At 36.4% G+C, this 20,524-nt stretch overlaps 2 protein-coding genes across 3 annotated transcripts; both read right to left on the reverse strand.

Annotated features, from left to right (window-relative positions):
- Positions 1-7,942: 7,942 nt before the first annotated feature.
- On the reverse strand, positions 7,943-13,161 carry zgc:194210 (uncharacterized protein LOC794982 homolog). Its single transcript, XM_043261118.1, is given in 12 exon segments — positions 7,943-8,397; positions 8,478-8,816; positions 9,616-9,693; positions 9,904-9,948; positions 10,089-10,130; positions 10,234-10,272; positions 10,367-10,549; positions 10,656-10,715; positions 10,864-10,917; positions 11,015-11,047; positions 11,162-11,223; positions 11,458-13,161. Coding segments are annotated over 12 exon segments (1,278 nt in total). The 5' UTR covers positions 11,466-13,161; the 3' UTR covers positions 7,943-8,062.
- An 875-nt stretch (positions 13,162-14,036) lies between these two features.
- On the reverse strand, positions 14,037-20,433 carry csnk2a1 (casein kinase 2, alpha 1 polypeptide). 2 transcript variants are annotated; one of them, XM_043261115.1, is made up of 15 exons: positions 20,320-20,429; positions 19,141-19,230; positions 18,954-19,032; positions 18,182-18,310; positions 17,856-17,967; positions 17,673-17,774; positions 17,444-17,494; positions 17,298-17,357; positions 17,002-17,085; positions 16,581-16,691; positions 16,183-16,284; positions 15,882-15,982; positions 15,588-15,736; positions 15,005-15,094; positions 14,037-14,529 (listed from the first exon to the last, which is right to left on the reverse strand). In XM_043261115.1, exons 4-15 carry the CDS (start codon positions 18,280-18,282, stop codon positions 14,405-14,407), a joined length of 1,188 nt encoding a protein of 395 aa, XP_043117050.1. In that variant the 5' UTR covers positions 18,283-18,310; positions 18,954-19,032; positions 19,141-19,230; positions 20,320-20,429; the 3' UTR covers positions 14,037-14,404. The 2 variants fall into 2 exon arrangements, with proteins under 2 accessions (XP_043117050.1, XP_043117051.1); XM_043261116.1 differs by having other exon boundaries at positions 14,424-14,560; positions 20,320-20,433.
- Between the last annotated feature and the right edge of the window lie 91 nt (positions 20,434-20,524).

The following is a 20,524-nucleotide window of genomic DNA, read 5'->3' on the forward strand; positions in this document are numbered from 1 at the left end:
GCGCCCTAAATATGCTAACCAGCAGCACCTGCATACTGAAGAGGGAAAGAATATGAATATCCTCAGGTCATTCCTTTAGTAATGGGCTTGGATTCTGAGTGTTTTATATGGTCCAAAATGAAAAGCCAGGATCCTGTGACAATTCGCAATACGTGTCAATCAAAACACTTTGTCTTTGTGGTATTTTAGTTACTGGATTTCAAACGGATTTGAAGTGCATAAAGATGTTCTTTTCTTCCATTCTGCTGTCTTTTTTGTTTTAGATCTGTTTTGTTTTCTGTCAGAGTGTTTATGTATCAGACCATATCTCAGGCTTCTGGTAAAGCTTTCACAGATCCAGCAGGGAGTCTTGTGAATACCACAGGACGGGAAGCAGTAAAGCAACGATGGAATGACAGGTGTCCAAAGAGCCTGGCTGGCCCGTTCATGCTCTCTCTAAGTCTCGTCCCTAAAACACACACACACACACACACCTGTGGGAGAGAGAAAACTCCTTTTCTGCGATTTGAGTTTCTGCCAACTCCCTTCTGTGTCAACATTTCTACAGTCAGAAAACACGATCCTGTCCACTTATACCTGCTTTTAGCTAATTGTTTCCTGCTGGAGAGGCTAATATTGAGCTGCTATTGTTGAAATAGGCCTGCTAATTTGCCCTCTCCTAATGCTGGGTTACACAGAAAACAGTAGAGCATGACTAATGTGGCAAGATTTCGTCAGGCTTTCTTTCTTTTTTTTGAAAGAGCTCTCAAGTATTACAAAATATAACTGCTTCCATGTTTGAGAAATATAATGCATATACAAAAAATAAACACTGGCGCCAACGTATGACAATTATAAACATTTTTATAAACATGAAAAAAGTAATATCACTACGAACATACGAACTCAAAACATGGTATTTATGAAATTGACTATAATCATTTATTATTGAACAAAACCTAATTAAAATGCCTTTTACACATGGGTAAATATTACAAGCAAATTTGGTAATAACAGAAAACATTACCCATCCTGTCAAGTATCCAAGAACTCGGATCTTGGATTAGAGTGACCTTCCCTCAGGTTTAAGTCTGCACCTATGTCTTGACCTTTGACCCCTGATATCACACTGAGGAAGAGGATGAGGACGGTGAGGACAAAGGAGAGTTGGACTTTGCAGCTGCTTCTCTCTCTTCATTTGACTGGCCTTAGGAGAATAAGTTCTTCTTGGTTTTACAGCACTCCCAATCCATACACACACTTTTATGCCCAAACATGTGTTCACAAGACCCCGGCTTTGATGCATCCTAAGGCCCCTCTCTCCTTCTAAACCTCCCTCCCTCTGAATCCCTCTTTCTCTCTTCATCCCATCCAAATCCTCAAGTAAAAATGTGAGTTAACAAGTTTTGATTGTAAAAGAAGCCTTGAGATCCTAAGGGCCAATCTGTCAGCTCCCTGTGGCTCACCACAGAGCCATTGGCTTCATAGCAGACCCTGAAAAAAAGAAAAGGAAGAGAGTTAGAGAGAGAACGACAGAGAGACAGAAAGAGAAAGGTGGTATGACCCAGTCCCGGTAGCTCAAAATCAAGACTTGGTGTACTTTGTCCCGTTCAATTGGGCCTAGAGTTTAATACTGGAAAAATCTTCCTTTGCTGTCAATCAAACGCTTTAATAAAAACAAAGTATAACATTGCGGTCTTGCTCACTCTCTCTCTGCCCCTGGGAGAGTGGAAATGCGAGGGGTGCCTGCGGAACTGTGAAAATCCCTCCTTTTATTGCCATCAGCCTGCAATGGAAAATTGGGTTTGCGGAGGGGCCCATCTGTTGGACATTAAGCAGCCACCTGGAGCTTTAGCCAATCATGAAATTAAACATGAGTATTAAAGAAAAATGAAAAATCTCCACTCCCAGACATGTGGGTCGCCCAGTCTTCGCCGCATTTAATCAAATTTCCGACAAGAAGCAAAGGCTTAGTTCACAAGGTTGTCACCCACCACCCCACCAGTAAAACCACTCCTGCTTTTCCAGGTTTTAAAAGAATAAATAAAAGGTGGTATATGTGAACATCAGCCCAAACAGTTTTTTGAAGCATACAAAACGAAACTAATTTTCTTACTGAGTGATTTTGCTCCATTAGGATTACCTAAGCATTCTTAACAAGACATTTACTTAAAAGAAATAATAGCTGGAGGCTTAAAAAATTTAAATTAGATTCTCTTAAATAAAAAAAAATTTAAAAAAAGTAATTTAGGTTCTCCGAGTAATTTATCCTTTTCATAGGATGTTTATATATTTTTGGTCTGAAAACAAGACACAAGTAAATAATTAAGAGAATACTTTTTGCTTAGAAGCGTTTGAGGTAATTGTAGATGCAGAATCAGCACAGAGGCTGTTTTATGAGCTGGTTTCAAAGACATAAAATTTAGTCTTTGGCTAAGGTGCGTTCTCAGAGCAGAAACACCATTAATAACATTTAAGTAGGTAACTAAGCATAAGGTTTTTAAAAACTAGACAACTCTTTCTCAAAACATATATCAACATGATGCACTAAATAAGCACAGAAGCAAAGCTATGATTCTTGACAGAGTTTTTTTTTTTTTTTTTTTAGACTATACTTTGTTGAATAACGGTTACTTTGACTTGAGAGAGTTGGAATTTTGTCTACTTTGGCCACGTGAAACTATCTACAAAAACTATTTTTATTTTTATTATTTTAGACTAGATTATTTACATTTTCTTCTAACATTGCACATGCAAAATCTTTATGGTTTGTCATTTCACTCATTGCGACAATATTTTATGTTTTTTCATTTTTTAAGACTTAAAGTCATCATCAAAAAATACAGAAACATGCACAGACGACATACAAAATAGCAAAAATACATTTTGAAATTATAATTTAACGTTCATTAAAGAAAGATATTTGTTGATTGTAATTAAAATCAACACCTGGGACATAAAAGTGTTTATTTAGTTAAAAAACACCAATTCCAATAAAGCACAAAGAAACTTAACAATAGAGCAATAAGTCAGCAAATATTACTGAAGCTGAGCCCAGATGTTGGGTTTGAAAACAGAACCAGACACAAAGATCCTGATCAGATCCTTCAAGGAGCTACATTAAAGTTTGAATAAGGATTCTGGGAGTTATTTCTTGACATTCCCACAACCCACAATGCCCCCTGTACCCCCTTAACACACACTCATTTTATCCATCATTTAATATCTGGAAATTGCTGATTTTACTCTGACGGGCTCTGAATAACATGCTTTTGTGTGAAGGCTCACTGCGAGGTGCTGGAATCGGACGAAATGAGTCTCTCTCCTCTTCCTTCTCCTCTTTCTCCCTCTGCATCTCCTTCCCAGTCCTTGTTCCGCCTGGAAAAGCCATTGCAGAATAAAACTCCACTTCCTCCCGCAGAGGCTGCGGCCAGACACGGAGCGGTCACACATGTTCCCCCTCACTCCGCATAGACGGAAACAGCTCTCCATGGTGAACATACACACATATTTGCTCACACGCCTGATCTGGTGTGTGGTTCGGCGTTGGGTCTGAGGACAAATTGCACTGGGGGCCGCAGGGGTTTCTGGACCCATAGCCGGAAGATATCAGTGGTTTGAAAAGAACCAGACTCACTGGCAGATGGTCAGCTATCCAGCAGTCATCATGGGACAGCAACTCAAAAGAGGCTTCAGTCATTATTACAAACTCATGATTTGGTTTTGTCTGTAACACAGCAAAGATGTAATCGAGACTCTATTGAATGACCAATAAACCCATCAGCTTTGTCAGCATTTACGTCTTGCTCACAGCTTTTCATGTTTCAGCAGAGTCTCATTATTCTTGTCGGTCTTTCAAAATCCGGGCAGAGAAAAATTCTTCTTTTTTATGTAGTATCTGTAAGCATATTTATCCGTCTAAAGTGGTCACTTCATGGTCTCGTAAACATAGCCAACTGGCTGATCTCTAGATATGTATAAATTTGGAACATGAAACATTCGACGCGCAGTTACCAGTTTTCCAATTAAACGATGAATCAAACAGACTACTGGGTCGTAATATAAACCTGAAGGAATGTACGCGCGTTCCGTATTTACATATAATGGAAACTTAACGCAAATTAAACACGAGCACTTCGCATGTAAGCTAGACACGACTAAATAAACAAAAACAAAAATACTATGTAGAGTGACTTACATTTTAGACGCTACGTTCCCAAAGTTTCCGTTAACGAAAATATTTCCAAAGCCGGAACCACATCGAAATCGCCCGCGTCTGTGGCGTTTTCGAATGAATCGCAGTTTGAACGAATCACTGAACGAGTGAATGATTCAACTCACTCGCAAAACACGAAACAAGCTATTAAAATGAATCTGTTTTCATGTCTTATGGCTATCTGGGTGTCTCGCTAATCGCAGAGGATGAAAAGCTTTGAATGGTTTAATTTTAGTTCATTGGTTGAACTTTTTTCTGTTTTCATCCATTTGAAAAGCCAAGTAAAAACCGGTTTGGAGAGATAAAGGGAATGATTAAAAAACACACACAAGCACACACACAAACAATACGCAACCGCAGCCAAGAGGGAACGTATCTGAGAGATTTTGGTTAAATGAAAAAAACATTTAACCAAACATTTGTGTCTGGTTAAGGGATTTGAATAGGTTCCCACGATTTTCCAATTTTGTGTATCAAGCTGAAATGTGACTTATTTATTTATATAAGTGGCTTAAATATATTAAGCATCACGCCACACAGACAGCATTCAGGTCAGTGTATTTAGCACGGACCAGGACCAGCTGGATGTGCTGATGGTGCTCGGTGAAGCACTTGGTTTTACAGGGCTCGAGTCCCTGGACAGAACCTCCATAAATGAGGAATCTGAAAAATGTGGAGCACCGTGCATGGTGTTCTTGGACAGGGTTGTCAACTTTGACCCATAAAATAAAAAAAATGATTAAATATGGGTTTTTTAAGGCTATTTTTGGTCTATAAAGATTGATTACTTGCGAATCGTCTGCTGTCCTGAATGTACTGTATAGCTTTACATATAAAATATACACACAAGACAGTGTGGAGCTGCACTGTGCTGTCCCAAAGGCTTCATACAAGTGATAGATCTTTCTGGAGGTATTAAATGTCTCTAGATTTAATGCACACAAGATGCGTAACAAGTCAACATCTTTCTCGTGAGAAGTATCATAGTATTGCAAGGTGGAATCTGAGCATGTGAAGGTTGAAATAATTATCTTAATGTCAAAAAGTGACAGATTTACATCACTGTACAATCTGCTGATGTCCATTGTTTGTGTTATGTTGACAGGCTTTGATGTGTCAGATCAGCTGCCCTTTGTCACCTTCCACACGTGGGAACTATTGCTGTAAAGCCGGACGAGATGACAACATACAGTATGACTCCTTAAACTGGGCGATTGCCATTGAGCACTAGATCTGTTCAACGTTGTTACAAGGCCTGTAATCATTTTAAAAGATTTAAAGGGTTCAATGCAAGTTAATCTCAGCAGACAGCATTTGTGGCATAATGTGATATAAATACCACAAAAACAAGTTTGACTTGTTCCTCTTTAAAAGAGGAGAAGAAACGAAATCAAGGTTGCAGTGAGGCACCTACAAGGAAAGTAAAAATGGGCAATTGCTGGAATTTTTAAAAGCATACTTAAAAAAAAGTTTGATATCATTTTGATAACATTCTTGGAACATTTCCATTCCACAAAAGGCTCTTAAATATTCTTTTAAATATTCTTTACAGAGAGAGAGAGAGAGAGAGAGAGAGAGAGAGAGAGAGAGAGAGAGAGAGAGAGAGATGGGGTTCTTTTAAGAACTGTTCACTAAAAGATTCTTTGGGAAACCAATAATTGTTTCTTTGCATCACAAAGAAAAACCCTTTGGAACCTATATTTTAGAAGTCTAAATGGGAAGCTTTTCATTTAAATTTTATATCAAGTAATAATGAAAAAAAAGGATATTTAGTACATATTTCTTCTAAAACGTGTGCATTATTTGATCTTTGTTCTTGGCATTTTTGCGGCCATTTTAGATTTTTACATTTAAAAAAAAAATTGCAGTCAATTCAGTAAATTTCACACATAATTACAACTGAAAATGCATTTTGTACACAATTACCAAAACTCAAAAAGCAAAACAATTAATAAATTAAACATAAAAACTATAGTATAGCATTTTCTTGCAAAACCTACTTCAGTAATCTTTGTTCTATTTACTGCTTTGAAAAAAAAATTTTTATAGGTATTTGTTAATAATTTTTATAGTATAGGTATTGACATGGCATTGAAACACTAAAACTAGCATTTTTTGCATCAGTTTACACATGGCTGCAGTTTACACAGTCGTAAACACATGGCTGCGCTATTGACATAATTATGAGTATCTTTATGGTTACAGATTGCCCATTTTCACAGTTTTTGTTTGTTTGTTTTGTTTTTGTTTTTCCATAAAACAGGATGGACGAATTAAATCAGCACTGTGCCACAGTCTACTGAGTTAACTAGATTTTTTCCCAAATAAAAGGATTGGACAAGCCGAATCAACACAAAGTGCTTTTAACTTGATTTAGACCATTTTAATGCTTTTCATAATGCCCTGGTAGGAGGTTTTGTTTCATATGATCTATGTCTCTCATTCAGCAGTATTAGTTGTAGTTTGAGGGTCTTTTTGCAGACGAATGTGTCTTCAATAACCTCAGATATTGGCGTGTGGAGATCGATAGGCCTGCTGGAGCAGCCACGCAGCTGTAAGTGGAGTTGTTTTTTTTTCACAATTTCTTTGAGTGAGAATCTCTTGTAAATCTCCTTAGACATGCTGACATCTCTGTCACGATTACGAGTAAGAAAAAGACTCTCCGAGGTCTGGTAGAGTTGATGAAGCTTGCCATAGTCGAGAGACTGCGTGATTTATGACCCCGACAGGACGATACCTGCAGCCCCTCTTATAGCGAGTTGGACACTGATTGTGAAAACCCACCAAAATCAACACCGTAGGACAAATAAGCACCCGCGGGAAGGGGATCTATATGATAAATGGAGAAGAGAGCGGGATCTGTCTGATAAACGGATAGGAAAGGTGGATCTGGCCGACGTATTAGACACACTCATCACCATCGCGTCTATAGAGCTGCGAGCTGTCTTGTCATAGCTGATAAATACCCTCTATTCGTCTGTCTAAAGCTACATGCTGAGAGATTTAATCATTTAGCTGTGTTAAATCAATGATAGACTCGCAGCGAGCCGTTCTGTGCGAGCTGGGACTAAATTTAGCAGAAAAAGCACCGTTGCTAACCTCTGACCTGAAAAAAGCCATTTAAATCTTTTAAAATACTGTCAGTGGGACACAAATCAGTTCAGTGGAATGAATGGAACATTAGTGCCATTAACTGCATATGGAGGACATTTAAGGGCATTTAAACAAGGGTTACTATGTAGTAAATATTGGTACTTAGGGAGAACAATGGTAAAGTGGGACGTGTACCTTTTCCTTGCACTCACTAATGCAAATTTTCTGTTATTATAATATATATATATATATATATATATAAAATGCCGAGTACTGGGGAAACAAAATAAATATTTAAATGGACAGATATGATTAATTATTATTATACAGGTATTATTTATATTATTTAAATGTGCATTATAATAATTACTATTTACCATTATTAAAAATATTAAAATTAACATTTTCTTTGCAAAAGACCCATTAACACAATTCGTATTAGTAGTAGCAGTAATAGTGTTGGTCTGATACAAACTATTTTCATATTTTGTTTTATTTTAATGTGCCCTGTGTGAAGAAGGCTGTTTTATTTTTATTTATTTCATATTACTTTATTTTTACTAAATGTGAAAAGCTATTTCATAGCATTTTAAAAAATAAAATTAAATTCATGTTCAAGGTCACAAAATGTAAAAACCAATGAATAATGATTTATATATGCAAGTACAACCAAAAAAAAGGTATTAGTTCAAACAGATATCAAATTCACACAGTCAAAACAAAAATGAAAAACAATAATAATAATAATAAAAGATTGGGCAAAAACGTAACTCTCTATAAAGGAACTGCCACATATTCCAGCCTCTCTCTGCTGTCTCTATCCAGAAGTTCACTGTTCCCTGTTTCTGGACTATCTAAATCCAGCGGTGCTCTTGGCTTGCTGGATGCTCGTTCTCTCTTGGTGGGACATATTTTTCTTAGCTGGTTCTGATGGGACATCATTGCGTCCTTTTGAATCTCCTGGTCCACATTAGGGGCATCAAGGCTGCTGTTCTCTTCCATGGGACGTTCAACAGATGTTTCAGTGCATCCTGGAATCCGATCGGCCGGCTCCCTGCTGTTGTCCAGTGCGTCCTGGTTAACAGCATAGCTCAGTTTCACTTTGCTTCCTGCATAATATTTAATCAGAGTCTCATTAGCAGCGTTTGTCCGATTATTTATTAGTGAAATGGTACTATAATGAACTAACCTGAGATTTGTGTCTGAAATGTCCCTCGACCCCCACCACGTTCTTCACTGTCATACAGGTCTGCTCTGTCCGGAGTGTCCACAAACTCTGGGCTGTCCAAATCCATTGCTCTTCCGAGACTCTCCTTCAGGTGTTTATCGGTATCATGTAGTTTACCAGTCTGGTCTTCGAGGTTCATTCTATCGGCAAAACTCTGAATTATGCGATCCTCTTTTTTCATAAAGTCCAGATATGGTCTTCCTGTGTCTGTGACCAAAGAGTTCTTCCAGGTCCTTGGAGGTCGGTATCTCCCGTTCTCCTCAGGTCCGTCCATTTCCTGACTGCTAACTTCCTCAATCACTGCACAGAATTGTAAGATGATATTTTCAGTAAAAAATGGAAAGAAAATATATCCAATTTATTTACTGAATTTAAATGTATTTTATTAAAAGGGACAGTAAAATACTGTAAATAAGCCAGTGTTAGCCCCAATGGGCAACTTTCATATGTTGCCCCTTTTAAAAATGCAACCTAAAAATATACAAAATACAGTACATTTTCACACATAAACATACAATATCATTTATGATTACATACAATATCATACAAGGATAATAAGGCCAATATTATAAGGAGAAAAAAAGGAAAAATCCACATGATTACAAATTTGACTTGCTTTTAACAATTTCTTTAATTTATATGTTGAATAATTTGTACTACTTCTTAATTCAGTTGGTAGAGCCAATAATGAACCAAAACATGACTTTTGTACAGACCTTGTGAAATTGTAATTTGAGCTTTATTGCTTTTAGTCTGAGTCTGTTAGATGTAAAAACGTACATTTTAGTGAATAAAATTCACTTTTATCAGACACATACATAAGTATCTTTAAAAGTCTGCACTTATTTATGCATTTATTTAAAATAACTTTTCAAATATATTTTAAAATGTAATTTATTCTTGTGATGGCAACACTGAATCAGTGCATGATCCTTCAGAAATCATTCTAAGATGCTGATTTGGTGATTTTGCAGATTTTCTTTATTTTATTTACCATATCAATCTTTTGTAACATCATATTACAATTAATTAGGGGCAATTCCATGCCTTATTGCTGAATAAATACGTTATGACACATACAATATATAAAAGTACATACCTGTTGATTTATCATAATGTTTGTCTGAGCCATCAGTCACGTCTAAGTTTATGCCAGTCCTGTCCACACTCATACTCTCTGTATTAACACACAATATCACATCAGCAGATATGTTAACAAACAATAGCAGGGTGAGAACAGATGGAGCCATTGCTTGCCTGCTGAGTTCCCATAATGCAGCTGTAATGCTTTGCGGGCGTCTGTTGACCCTCAGTGACAAAGTATACAACATAAAAATGAAAAAGGAATGGAAACAAACTGTTTAATCACATGAATCCAGCAGCATACCTTTGAGAGCTGTTCTGGGCTGTGACCTCTTGTCGCCGTCACCTTCTGAAGCAAACAGTATAGTGAATTAGTTACAAGTCCGCAGACAAAAATATGATTATATTTTACAGGCTGGAGTGTTCCTGTCATCTACAGGCTTACATGCAGAAGTATAATAAATGTCACGAATATAATGAAGTCTCTACCTCTGCTGTCTTCAGTTGATGCTCTTTCCGCTAATCCGCTGTCTGTTTAAAAATTAAGAAATAATAAAAATCTAAACAATATATGCTACTTGTTTTAGCTTTACTTTTCATGTTTTTTTTTTTTTGGGTGGGGGGCACTAATCACCTGAATTGCTACTCTCGATTGATCTCTCTTCGGTAACATCTCAGGAAAGACAAGATAGAGAGATCATTTGTTTTCAGTTGACAAAAATAACGTTCAAACTTCAGTCTTATTTTTATTGAATCAGATCATTTACCTGCAAGATCAACCAGATTTGGCTTGGGTGTTGTATTGGGAAAGTCTATATCAGTTAAAACACCTTTTTAGACGGGCAATATTTTCGAAGTGCAAACATTTGCTTTGATTAAAGAAAAGAAAAAGAAGAAGAAACAATAAAACATGCCAGCAGAGTTGACAAGAATTTCTTGGGCTTTGCATTCTGTAAATAGAGAGAAACAAATCATGATTAATAATGTCACATTTAGGACTGTTATTAATTTTTTAAACGATTACGTCAGTTTTTCCATCACAGTCTGATCACTGACCTGCAGTCGGATCTGTTGGATGTACAGGATCCAGAATCTTCTCTGTTGCTAGATCCATTTCTAAGGAAAAGGGGTTCCTGAGGTCAGAAACCATCAATCAATAGCACAGTGGACTATTTTCTGTGAAAGCACTAATTGCTTTTCCCTTTACGTCCATGCAACAGACACAAGAAAGGTCATACTGAGAAAATAAAAAAAATTCACAGACCCGAGAGCTGTGTTGGATCAGAGTGCTCAAGAGGCTGATTCATTTCAAATGCATCTGAGAAGAGGATGTATAAAATCAGAATAACTAATCAACGTAACATGAATGTAAAATGATTCCTTTTGCAAGAAAAACAAAAACAAAACATGCTCACCCTTCAAAAAACGTAACAAATCTTCACTTCCTTCTAACAAATTGAGTAAATTATGCCATTATGAATTATTTTGAATATTTTGATTTTGAAGCAAATATATATAATATACAATAATATAATGCTATATTGTGCAAAAAAATGTTTTACCTCTCATAGCTGCTGAATGTACAGCATTTATAAAGACTAGAACAGTCAGGAAGATGTTGATCCTGAGCCAGGAGGGAGAACGAGAGGGAAAATGACAGCATTTTCCAAACGTCGATATAAATTAAACATAAACACACATTTGATATTGTCGAGCTGTCTCTCTCGTCGTGCAATATCATTCATATTTGAAAACTATTAACACGCATCTTGTATTTTATTCTATTTAAATCCTGACTAAATCCATCACAACAAAATGAACCCAAATAAGAGGAAAAGAGAGTAGTTTGTTAACTTACAGCTTCATGTCGAGTGCCGGTGTCCTTCTGAAAGGCTCATGTGTCTTTTGTGGCTTTATACGAGTTCAGGGAGCTGATCTGGACAAAAGGGTCATAGATGACCCCTTACAGGGACACTGGAGATGAGGCCTGAGAAACCAGCGAAGACCTGTTTTACTCTGAATGGCAGGTGTGTTTTATAGTAATAAGAGGACGCATGGCTGAATTCACCCCATGGCATTTCCTTCCCTTCACAGAGACCCACTGAAGGATTTTGTTTGTGCCATTGTGAAGAAATTGGAAACCATTAGTTTGAAGCCTTCCATCCATCTATTCATTACATATACTTCTCAAAGTGGTTTTTAAGTGAAGAAAAGAGCTTTATAAATAAATAACACCGAATCAGAACTGATCTCTACAGTAAGGATAATAATGTTTAGGGTGAATACAGGTAAAGTGAGACGCTTCCTGTTAATATTCATATAATGCTATGCTTGAATATACTGATGCTTCTTTAAACACAAATAGATCTAAAATATCTTCCTTTGTGTTTGGCAGAAAAAAATAGATCTGGATCTGGAACTATTTAAGGGTGAGTATATGACATGATTTACTTTTTTGGGTGAACTATTCCTTTAAACTTCTAGGCTTAATTACTACTTATTTGGAAACTGTAGGAAAAGATTTCAAAATATATAATATTTTGTGGATGTTACCTGTAATAGAATACATTCACAAGAATAATGATTTCCGTCAAGTTTAAGTGTCCGACTCTACCTCAGTTTAGCAACGCTTTATAAACAAAACAACTAAACACCCTGGAAGAACTTCTGTAACAATCCCCACTTGTTGAGACATTAAAAATAAAAACATACTTCTCTTATGTGTCCACAAGATGGCAGAAAACGCTCAAGAAAGCGGTGTTGGACTACGCCGCAAACGTGCAGAACCCTTTGCTCCGAATGAGAACTCTTCACGGCCAGGAACACAAACGAAAGACCGTTCCAGCGCTTTTCATGCAGGTCTACTACACATACTGCATTTTAACACGCGTGTTTTATTTGTCTATATTAATTCTTGTTACATACGACTATTTATTTATTTTTTTACTGTCGCTATTTAAATCACGAGGCTAACAGTAAAAAAGCACTACAGCCCTCACAAGAATAATTAGTTCCAGAACAATTATCTTTTTTGTAACTACTAATAGCAGCAGAAACGTATTTTGTTCGGCAATTTGGTTTAAATCTGCGATGAATTAGTAAAAACTAGAGAACTGCGAAACTTTAAAGGAAAAATTAAACCTAGTTTTCAACGACAGCCAACAATTGGTTTCCTTTTTTTATTGAATTCCATATAAATGTGAGTGAGGTAGCCTCTGTTTTTCCCGCCTTCAAACATACCATTCACTGTATTAGAGAGGCTGCATTAAATGTACAGCTGAATAAAGCAAGTGACATGGTGTTTTTTACTTAAACAATATATTTTCTCTTTTAAATGATTTATAAAACAAACCAAAAAAAAAAAAAAAAAAAAAAAAAATTCTCTGCAAAAGTATCTATTGCAAACTTTAAATGAATGAATTTACAATACAGTAAGATATTTAGATTTGAACTCGTCACACTGAACACAGGCAGAGGACAAACATGAGTTCAGCCTCCACTACAGAGCTAGCCTTCAACATCGGATTATTTCACTACTAGACAAGACCAAAAGTAAGAACAATTTAAGAAACACTTAAACAATTAAGGTATTAAAGATTCAGTTTGTCTAGACAAAAAGCTTTGGGAGTGACACAAACCGTCCATATAATATTCTTGTGTGTTCTTCAATCAGCCCGACCAAAGGCAAACCACAGTAAAACACAACATGCAATGCTAAATTTATATATTTTTTCCTGTTTAATTGATTTAATCGTGGGGTAAAAAGAAATGTGTGTATTTCACTGAACAGTCGTCCTCTCGAAAGAATTACAAAATTCTTCATAGTATCAAACAAATGTCTGAAACTTCTTAAAAACAAAAAAAGACAATTCCACTCGTGCGTACACACTCTCACACACACACACACACACAAACTGAAGGTAACACAAAAATTGGCATATTATTGATTGTGTTACTCAGTAATTGGTACAAGTCCTTGAACAGCAACTAGTGAGAGTTTAACAAGATCCGAGACCAAATCCAATCAACCTGCAATATACACAGAACCAGCACAGCTGAAACAAAAGAGCTTCCATTATTGGTAAAAAGAATGCTTTGTTACACAAATCAGAAATGGTACAGTAGTTTTGATTGGATCTGGCCTTCAGTCCAAACGCAGAGCTGAAACAAGACTCCTCCAAATCTGCGTTGTCCTTTCCACGTATTTTTTCAAAACCAAAAAACAAATTGCTCCGTATCTGCATTTATATTCTGAGAGGTTCAATATGACACCAGGTTTTGTGAACTTTGTGATCAAGACTTGTAAAAACGGTCTAAAATACCAGGTACAACAAAACGTAAAAAAAAACAAAAAAAACAAACCTGTCTCCCAAAAACAAACAAACAATTAAAAACAAGTCAGTAAGTGAAATGGTTTGAGCACGAGAACGCTAGAGGGACAAATAAAATTAATTTTATTATCCTTCTTCAGGTGGACATTTAAGTGTTTCTCTAAACAGTCAACGGCGAGTGAAAACTCACACCCGTTTGCTTTTCTAACTCACACAGACAGGTGCAAAAACATCATGGGTTTCTTTGAGTTCACAAACCCCTAAACAACTGAGGAGGAAAACAAAATAAAACGTAACTTAACATTAGTTCTGTGTTATTTGCAACATCGTAAAAATAACCACAAATGAAATCAATGCCCCCCCACCCCCTCACCACTGATTCACAATTCCAAGCAGGCCCATAGAAGAGAGAGAGAGAGAGAGACGGATAGAGGGATGTGAGAAAGAGAGGGGGGATGTTGGGGCAGGTGGTGTTCAGGGCTGGGCTCCAGCGGCAGTGGGCACTTGTGTGGCCATTGTGTTCGGGGCAGGGATGACAGGCGAGCCGGCGCTGATGTTGCCGATGTTGGGCTGTGTGCTCGGAGTCATAGAGGCGATGCCTGCAGTGTGAAAGCCACCGACACGTTTAACCTAGTGTATGTTGAAACCCGAGTATTTCTCTTAACATTCTTGGCAAATGCTTTTTAAAATCAGAGGTTTCACCTAGTAATGAACATTGCCATTTTCTCACCCTCATGTCGTTTTAAAAGGGTCATTAGATTCAACTAAGTTTTCCTTCCTTAATTACTACTCCTCTCTTTGGGTGTTGAACTCAGAGATATTATGTTTTAATGCTGAACTTATTAATTCAATTATGGTAAGGAGCATTAAAGTACGTCTACATTATGTTAATGATCTTTAAAATAACATCATATGACCCCTTTTTGAAGAACATGTTTTTGTCCATATAATAAAAGCCAGTGGGGTCCGATATGGTTCAGGACTCCACTGACCTGCACTGAATGGAGAAGGTGAGCGCTTGACAAAATGTTCATTTTTAGGTGAAAAATGAACTGAGAAAGGTAAACTGCTTACCTGCCATCAAGCTAGAAGAGCTGACTGGTGTGGAACTAGCAGCCATTCCTGCAGCTGGTGCTCCTCTGCCCTGGTCTTTAACTATAGGATCTATATAAAACAAAAAAAATAATAAAACAAACAACACATGAAATTACGAGGTGTCCATTTTCTAATGTTTTTGCGTTTTACAGCATTTAATATACACACACACAGATGTGTAATTCTATATATATTAACTTTCAAAAGCAGATCAGAGATATATATTATATAAAAAGCTCTCTGATCTGCTTTTGAAAGTTAATTGAAATGTTAAATAAAAGCAACATTACCTAGTTGGTTGACAAATAAACTTAAACTTGCCATAATAATGTAAACATTGAGACTGTAGAATGTAAACAAGTCAGTAATCTAACTACAATACATCAATGTTAACAGATGAGATTTTAAATTAATAACTGTCAGAGCTAAATTATATAGCTTTATGAACTTCCATAGGATTACCATTTATTTAAAAAAAAAATGCTAGTGTCATCAATTATCTTTGCAGGAACCCCTGTAAAACATTAAATGTAATATTCTAAGGTTTTCAGAAGGAACTCACAGAAGTAAGGGTGGTCCATGGCCTCGCGGGCTGTCAGTCGGGCCTGGTGGTCATAACGTAGCAGCTTATCCAGAAAATCCAGAGCCTCAGTACTGACCAGGTGCTGGTTCTCACTGTGCACAAACCGTTCCCATCTCTTCCTGGAGTGTCTGGGTAAACAAGTAAAAGAGATGATAAAAATAATACAAACATGGTACACACACAAAAAAATAAATTAATAAAAAATATTTTAAAAACAACTTTATAAAAGACTATGCTGAACAACAGTGTTTAAAAAAAAAAAAAAAAACGTACCTGCCCAAAATGTCATTAAAGCGTGGGTCCAGCTCAATGTTATATTTGTCGATGTAGTCATACAGGTCCTCTGTACCCAGAACCTTTGCAATTCGAACCAACTAGAAAGAAAAATAAATCACCTCAGAAACTAAATTCAACAAACAAATACCCAGCATATTAAAACAAGCAATTATTTGTTTTTGCAAATTTGCACAGCAAATTTATGAATTAATCAGTTGAATGACTGAACATACCTGCTATTTGTTTTTAATAAGTCTGTTCATGTTTAAAAAAAATAAATAAATAAACATTATATAACCTGATCATAGTTGTCATGTCCATGGAAAAATGGTTCCTTCCTGAAGATCATACTGGCCAGCATGCATCCAAGACTCCACATATCCAAACTGTAGTCATACATCTAGACACAGACCAAAACCTTTTTTTAAAACTCAAAAAATAAGCTGAAATTCATAAAATGTGACATTTTATTTAGTGATCACAAATGAATAATGAAATGCGATAATGAACATGTTATAGCACAGCTTTTCAGTGAACTACGGCTCTGTGTAGTAAATGCTGCTCCATTTGAAAGCAGCTCATGGATATTTACTACTAAATCACAGAACTGGCTTTGAGGAAATGAGTATGATCAAATTCTGAAAGAAAAGTATGAGTGTTCTAGAAAATTCACATCCTGAATTTTAGGACACTAACCTGGTAGTCCACAAGTAGTTCAGGGCCTTTAAAATATCGGGAAGCCACACGTACATTGTACTCCTGGTTGGGGTGGTAAAACTCAGCCAAGCCCCAATCAATCAAACGAAGCTTAAAAAAAAAAAAATTTTTTAAATTAAGCCAATAAGATACTCATTTTAATTAGAAAGGATTTCTTTTAACTTAAAAAAAATCCTGCTTGTATTGAGTGTATTATGGTTTTCACTGAAAATATTAAAGCAGAATGAATGTTTTTAATAGTAACATGAAAAAAAAAGTGCACATCAAATATACATATTAGAATGATTTCTTAAGGATCATGTGATACTAGATAGTCATGGCTACAGAACATTTGGCTTTGCCATCACAGAAATTAACAAATAACGTTCAATGCTGGGTAAACTCTTTAATTGGCCAATACCTTTCTGTGCTCATGGTCAATCATGACATTGTGTGGCTTTACGTCTCTGTGCATTATTCCCATACTGTGGCAGTAGTCGAGAGCCTGGGGACAGAAGAGTGGAGAGAAGAATTAGATCAGACATCAATTTGAGCAGACCGCTTGGGCACTGCTGAAACTTTCTAACCTAAACAAGGGGCAAAACTGAAACCGCTTTGCCTCTGCAAAATTAGCTTGCCAGACAGACATTGAATGGTTACGGTCTATGATATTGCTTTCAGACCCATTTTTATTTAGATTTTTAGTGATCATCTCACCTTAAGAATTTCATACATGTAGAAACGGATGTCATAGTCTGATAAAGTTTGATACAGTTGCTGTGAAGAAAAAGACAGTTTACTACATCGCATTTAACACATTTTTCAGTGGAGGGGGATCCAAACAAACAAAAAAAATCTCTAACCTTGAAGTCCGTGTTGTTAACATGCTCAAAAACCAGCGCTGGTGTTCGGGACTGTACATTGAAAATAAATTAGAAAGGCTTTTAAACCTGATGACACACAACTAGCACATATACGCATATTTCTCTCAACTCAAGTCATTAACAAAAAGAACAGCAAAAAAAAAAAAAAAAAAAAAAAAGAAAGAAGCCCTTTAAGTTAGGTAACTCCATAATATATTAGTTAACATACCACAGGATCCTTTATGATGTCTAAAAGGGTTATTATGTTGGGGCCTCCTCTCAAGTTCTCCAGAATTTTTATTTCTCGTTTAATTTTCTTCTTTTTCACTGGCTAAAATTAGAAGAAAAAATATATAAGCATACACCGACATCTCTCATCAAATCTTCTACACAAGTGTGAAAGCAAATATACCTTGAGTATTTTGACAACTACTTTCTCATTGTTAGTGATGTTTATGGCTTCAAATACTTCACTGTATTTTCCCCGGCCAAGCTTTCGCACTAACTGATAGTCATCCTGATTTCTGTAGAACAAACATATGCAGTAAAAAGGATTTTTAATGCACTGAATGGGTGAAATAACATGTATGCCACAGTAAGTTATAAGAACATTTGATTCAAGCATCAGAAAGAGAACAACAAAACGCTATCCACAGGGATAATCTGCATAATTATAGGTCAAATTGACTATTTATAGTGCATGTAATTTAAAGGTGCTAAAAATTGAAGAGAACGCACCCCCAGTCCACCACATGGGATTCATAGTCCCAGTACTCTCTGGGTCGCTGTGTGTTTACATCAGGGTAAACTCGAGAGCGACTTGGGACAGGGCCAGACATATTCTACACAAGGTATTCCCTGAAACACCTGGAAAGACAACAAAATAAAACACTGAAAGATTGCAGGACAACCAAAAAGATGTATGTATGATTTAGACTGGTGTTTTTAAAAAAGTAAATGAGTTTTATGGGCTCCATAGAAATGTTTAGAGAAAAAAACTAAATATTCTCGAGAAAAAAAATAAAATAAAAAATTACATAAAAAAAAAAAATAACATCATGCTTGGCAATGATTAAATCGCACCAAGAATGAATTTCATGTACATAATATTTGACTGTGCACTCTGTAGATTTAGCTTGTGTGCGTTTTTATATACATACACATAATACATAATATATATATATATATATATATATATATATATATAAATATATACACACAGAACATAAACGTTACGTACATTTTTTTTTTTTTTAAATTAAATTTATTAAAATAAAATTATAGTTATGTAACAACAGAAAGCACATTTTTGCAATTATAACTTAATACAGTTATAACATCAATACTAAAGTTATAAATAGGAACCATAAAAATGCCTTTGCAATTTTAGGATGGATTCCCACTCGCGTGGATAATAATATTTAAAGATTGGTGACATTTAAAGATTGACAACACCAGGTCTACATTAATTTCATAAAGCTCAAAAATATATACTTGTACGGGTTATTACCTTGGAGGGTTCCTCCAAGCAGCAAATGAAAGGTGGAGCTGATGAAGGCAGGTGTGATGACTTTATGGTGGAGCATAGGCTACAAATTAAACAAGCATATTAATACCCCCGATAATCAAGTAATCTCAAAGTAAACCACTTTCATTTGAAATGTAATACATTTCCAAAAGCCACACCGACAACACACCTGATTGTAATTTGAATGAAAGAGGACATCCAGGAGCTTATTCAGGAGACACAGCAATCCTATAAGTCATTCCTCATGGCCCTCCAGATGCTGGAAAACACAAGGATGTTGTAAACTTTACAGACAGCTGTGCAACATCAGCCTGAGTATCAAAGTACTGATTTATGGACCAATTTCCATTAATACCCAACCAGGTCACTGTACTAACAAATTGCTGTTCGTGACAAGCCCTGTGAGCTTTCTGAATGAATTACTAATTATTAGAACTACATAAATGAGCTTAAAGCAGTGGGAGAGAAACACACCACAAACACAAGGAACACAAACAAAAAGTCTAACTAGGGATAACATTGAAGCACTATAAACTCCATTATAACTAGGAGCACTGGTACATTTTCCCTTAAATCAATATCTTGTTTTGAGCCACAGGCCTTATGACACAGTCAAAGAAACCGGTCAAGCTCAATACACAGCTTTTCTGCATTCCCAACTTTATCTACACATAATCCACGTTATTAATTAATTACAAACAATATAATTACGGGATTTCTCAGAATCTTATTACGAGCTTCCATAACAGCTGTTAGTTAGCCAGCTAAACGCTAACTAGCATAGCGTTTGCCACGCCTAAGTCATTTCTTAAACATTTACCGACGCATTCAGCTAATTCACCATTCAAACTATTTATTACATTGTAAAACACGCTATATAAGCGCAAACCAGTCACTATTTGAACACACGGATAAATATCGTGATGTTTTATCACAGAAACTCTGCTAGCTGAACGTGGCGCGACACGCCACATCAAAGCTAACGCCGCTAGCTACATTCTCACAAAAGATTAGACCAATTAGACAAGAAAACAAAACAAAACAATTAATATTCATAAGAATTAAAATCCATACACGAAGATGATGTTTGTGTTTAGTCACCGTGGAATCAAATATACCATCTATGTCTGTTTTATGAAGAATACGCGACGGGTTTTAGTGGTTAGCAAATAGCACTGGCACGCTCTAAAGTTACCTGTGTCGCCAGCATATAACACGAATATGTATTCACATTAGCATTTATTAGTAACGCAGTGCCTTACGTGTGTCCTTAACTGAAGGAAATACTAAAAAGTCAAGTCATGTAGGAATACAAATATCAGTAGGTCGTAAATGCACACTGCATTACCTCTCGGCGTCTCCTGGTAGACAATATGGCGGATGCTGCACTGGAGAACGGCTGCATATCAATACCTCACGAGCTGCTAGGGAAAAAAACGCTCGGAGCGCGCATGCGACGTCTCGATGTGCTTTCTACGTAGGCTGCTCACTAGGTTTTCGAACACGACCAGAAAGATAGAACGCGCAGACACACAAACGGACCGGTTTCCATA

Source organism: Puntigrus tetrazona, chromosome 16 (assembly GCF_018831695.1).
Source record: "Puntigrus tetrazona isolate hp1 chromosome 16, ASM1883169v1, whole genome shotgun sequence".
Classification (NCBI taxonomy): domain Eukaryota; kingdom Metazoa; phylum Chordata; class Actinopteri; order Cypriniformes; family Cyprinidae; genus Puntigrus; species Puntigrus tetrazona.

Bases quoted from the DNA above. Each gene is read 5' to 3' on its own strand.
- csnk2a1 (XM_043261115.1), bottom strand. From the start codon at position 18,282: ATGTCTGGCCCTGTCCCAAGTCGCTCTCGAGTTTACCCTGATGTAAAC. The intron at 17,495-17,672 runs GTATGTTAACTA...TTCAATGTACAG, and splicing joins ACATCATAAAGGATCCTGTG to TCCCGAACACCAGCGCTGGT. The intron at 16,692-17,001 runs GTATTGGCCAAT...TTTTTTTTTAAG, and splicing joins TTGACCATGAGCACAGAAAG to CTTCGTTTGATTGATTGGGG.